Source organism: Myotis nattereri, assembly GCF_964212035.1.
Source record: "Myotis nattereri genome assembly, chromosome: 12".
Classification (NCBI taxonomy): Eukaryota; Metazoa; Chordata; class Mammalia; order Chiroptera; family Vespertilionidae; genus Myotis; species Myotis nattereri.
In genome coordinates this window covers 9,677,060-9,681,389 of record NC_138087.1, presented here as the reverse complement: position 1 = coordinate 9,681,389, position 4,330 = coordinate 9,677,060, and the positions used below count along the sequence as shown (strand labels likewise).

The 4,330-nt window shown below is 46.3% G+C and overlaps 1 protein-coding gene across 1 annotated transcript; it reads right to left on the bottom strand.

Annotated features, from left to right (window-relative positions):
• Positions 1-240: 240 nt before the first annotated feature.
• On the bottom strand, positions 241-3,596 carry LOC308528051 (large ribosomal subunit protein eL28-like). The gene has a single exon (XM_081103532.1). The coding sequence runs from the start codon at positions 734-736 to the stop codon at positions 323-325; it is 414 nt and encodes a 137-aa protein (XP_080959658.1). The 5' UTR covers positions 737-3,596; the 3' UTR covers positions 241-322.
• Between the last annotated feature and the right edge of the window lie 734 nt (positions 3,597-4,330).

Below are 4,330 nucleotides of genomic sequence, written 5' to 3'. Positions count from 1 at the left end.
CGACAGGGTCACAGATCCGGTCCCAGACCGCGGACAGCCTTGCCCGCTGCCACCTGCCTTCAGTATATAAATTAGCCGCCATCTTGTTGCCTTAGGGGGGGCCCCCACTGGGGTGCTTGGCCAGCCTGGATGAGGGGATAATGGCTGTTTGCAGCTGGTCACACCCCCTTCAGGGTGGGGGTCCCCACTGGGGTCTGAGTGAGGGGCTGAGGGCCGTTTTCAGGCTGGCAGGTGACTGAAGCTCTCAACCACTCCTTTTTTTTTTTTTTTTTTTTTTTTTAGGAGAGCCGGCTGATGCTTTATTGCTTCAGGGGGAGGGGGCTCAGGAGCTCTTGGTGGGGCGGGCCCGCTTCCTCTTCACCATCATGGGCTTCTGGCTGCGCAGGATGGCGCTGGCCCTGCGGATGGCGGCCATGCGCAGGTCCGGGCGGTACTTGTTCCTGCGGATCATGTGCCGGATGCTGCTCAGGGTGGCCCGGGCGTTCTTGTTGATGGTGGTGTGCATGTAGGAGGTGGCAGGCTTTCGCTGGCCGGATCTCTGCTTCATGATGACCACCACCCCTTTGCCGTCGGGCGCCGGCTCCACGCCCACCGTCTTGCGGTGAATCAGCCCGTTGTAGCGGAAGGAGTTGCGGGCTTTCAGGTTATTGGGTTCGGTGCTGTACGTCTGCTTGTTCCTCTTGATCAGGAAGCTGGAGCAGTTCCGCACGATCATCCATTGCAGGTGGGCAGACATGGCGGCAGCTCCTCACGCTGCGGCAGCTGGAGACGGAAAGAGGCCTTTCTTCTTTTTTTTTATTCTGGGATTTATTTACCTTCTATGGCTGTCACTGGAGCTGAGAGATGGCTTTAGTTCTGAGGCTCGGCTCCAGCTCTGAGACCTCAGCTGCTGAAAGCAGGTATCTGGTTTGTTTGGGTTCTATAATTGAAATACTGTTGCGGTCCTGCTGGCTGAAGCCCAGCTGGCTGAAAGCAGGTTTCTGGAGTTTGTTTAGGTTCTATAATTGCAACATAGTTGCTTAGACTGAAGCTCAGAGGCCAGCAGCGGCAGGCTGGGAACGTTGGCTTCCTCCTTCACTGGAGCAAGCAAGCCTCCTGTTTACTTCAGCTGCCTGGCTGCTGGCCGCCATCTTGGTTGGCAGTTAATTTGCATATCCTGCTGATTAGCCAATGGGAAGGGTGTCGGGGTTATGGTCAATTTTCATGTTTCTCTTTTATTAGATAGGATGCTGTACTTTACCCCGTACATCCCTGTGACTTTTTATAACTGGCAATTTGTAAATATTAATCCCTTCTCCCTTTTCACCCACCCGTCCAACCTCCCTCCTATCTGGCAACCATCAAAATGTTCTCTGTACTTATGAGTTTGTTTCTGTTTTGTTTGTTCATTTGTTTTGTTCTTTAGATTCCACATGTAAGTGAAATCATACTTGTCTTTCTCTAATTTATTTCACTTAGCATAATTTCCATTCTTGTTGTAAATGGAAAGATTTCATTCTTTCTTTTGGTTAAGTAATATTTGACTGTATATAGTATCAAACCTTCTTTATCCATTTGTCTATCTGATGGACACTTAGGTTTCTTTCATATCTTGGCTATTGTAAATAATGCTGCAAAGAATTTGGGATGCATATGTCATTTTGATTTAGTGTTTTGTGTTACTTTGGATAAATACCTAGAAGTGGAATTGCTGAATACTTCTTTGTCTCTGATTATAGCCTTTGATTTAAAGTCTATTTTTTCTGATATATGTATTGCTAACCCAGCTTTTTTTAATTGCCATTTGCATGAACTGTCATTTGGTGGTGATGAACTCCTTCAGCTTTTTCTTTTCTAAAAAGCTCCATATCTCTCCTTCTATTCTAAGTGATAGTCTTTCTGAGTACAGTAATCTTGATTGTAGGTCCTTGCTTTTTATCACTTTGAATTTTAATCCCTCTGACCTACAAAGTTTCTCTTGAGAAATCAAATTATTACAGGAGCTCTGTTGTAGGTAACTACTGCTTTTCTCTTGCTGATTTTCAGATTCTTTGTCTTTAACTTTTATAATTTTACTTCTGATGTGTCTTGGTATGGACCTCTTTGGGTTCTTCTTGTTTGGGACCCTCTGTGCTTCATGGACTTGTAAGTCTATTTCCTTCACCAGGTTAGGGAAGTTTCCCATCCTTCTTTCTGCAAATAGGTTTTTAATCCCTTGCACTCTCTCTTCTTCTGGTACCACTGTGATGTGAACATTGTTACACTTGATGTTGTCCCAGAGGTCCCTTAAACTATCCTCATTTTTTTAAACTTATTTTTCTTATTGTTCTAATTGGGTGTTTTTAGCTACCTTGTCTTCCAAATTGCTGATTTGATCCTCTGCTACTTCTAATCTACTGTTTATTCACTCTAATATATTCTTCATTTCAGTTATTATATTCTTCATTTCTGACTGATTCTTTTTTCTATCTCCATTTTTATGTTCCCTTTCTCTTTGTTAATGTTCTGAGTTTATCTACTCTTCCCTGAGTTCACTGAGCATCCTAATAAAGTGTTTTGAATTCTTCATCTGGTAGATTGCTTGCCTCTGTTTTGTTGAGTTTTTTCTCTAGAGTTTTTTCCTGTTGTTGTTGTTGTGTGTGTGTGTGTTTTTTTTTGGGGGGGGGCATGTTTCTTTGTATCCTCATTTTGGCTGCCTCTCTGTATGTGCTTCTATGTATTCAGGAGATCTGTTCCATCTCCTGGTCCTGGTAGAGTGGCCCTATGTAGCAAGTGTCCTGTGGGGCCCAGTGGTAGAGTCTCTCAGGTTACCTCTTTCAGGTGCTCTAGGCATGTCCCTTTTGTGGATTGTGTGCGCTCTCCTATTATAGGTGAGTCTTGAATGTTGTTGACATGTCAGTGGAAGGGATTGATTAGCTGTGAGGTTTGGCTGTGACTATAGCAGACAATCTGTCATGCAGGGGCTGGCCCCATAAAGCAGGATTTGATTTAGTGAGGCTCTGGTGCCTACTGATTCTGCCCTTTGGTTATGTCATTTGGGGAAGTGTTAAGGTGGTGCTCTGGTGTGGTCTAAAGCCACTGGTGGCTCTGGGGACATCTGAGAGGGGCTGTGATGCAGGCCAAGTTCATCTGCTGCTTGTGTCCTGCCTGGGACTACCTGATAGCTACAAAATGATCTGTAGATGATTGCCCCTTGTCCTGGGCTTGGAGACACCTGGGAGATGCTAAGCTGAGAACTAAGGCTGGCTGCCAGTACTGTGACTGTTAGCATGTGTATGGAGCATGCCGAGGACAGATGCTACTTGTTTGGGGTTTGGAACCTTTGAGGGAATTTAGGAGAGTCCACAGTGTAAACCGAGAAAAGCCATTTATATCACTAAACCACTGGAAGTAATTTGGGTAGGCCCCTAATTTGGTAGGACAGGGTTTAAGGGAACCATAAGGGCAGGGTGAACGGTGTTAGCCAGGTTGATGAAAACCCAGACTTTGTGCTCACCTGCGCCTGCAGGCTGGAGGGGGGCAGGCTCAACAAAGGAATAACATTGCCTGTTAGCATTTTTGTCTCAGAAAGAGCAGCCCCTCCAGCCCTCATCCTAAAGCCCAACAATTCAGTTCTTTTCCATATGGCTCTGGCACTTTTCAAGCTGTTGCCTTAGTGCTGGAGTGCAAAGTGTGTGAGTGCATTAGCAAGGATGTCTGTGCATGGGCCCTTTAAGAGGAACGCCAGGGACTCTAACAGTCCTTTGTCTCACTCAGCCACAATCTTTATTGGGTTCATAGCCAAAAGTTATGGGGACTTCCCTTCCCTTTCACAGGAACCCTGGGCTGGGGAGTTCAGTGTGAGCCTGAGAGTTGCTCCTCTTGGGGAGCCTTCACAATGGAGTTATACCTGCCAATTCTTTTTTATATCTATAATAATAAAAGCATAATACACTAATTAGACTGGAGGTCCTTCCGAATGTCTTTCCGGACGGCCTTACAGACGAAGCCGGGGCTAGAAGGGAAGCCCGGGTCCTGGGTGCCTGCCAGCGGCTAGGGGGAAGCCCAGGTCCCAGGTGCCAGAGGGAAGCCAATGCCGGCATCTGGGGGAAGGAAGGCCTACTCTTGCATGAATTTTGTGCATCGGGCCTCTAGTTTTATTATAATTTTTTTTATTGTTGATACTATTACAGATATCCCCATTTTTCCTCCCTTTGCCAACTTCCACACAGCCCCAGGCCCTCCCTCCCATGGCCTACACCACACTGTTCTCTGTGTCTGTGGGCTATGCATTTGTTCTTTGGCTAATATCTTCACTGTTTTTTCAGCCTCCACCACCGCCTCCCCTGCAGCCCCATTCTCTAACATTTGT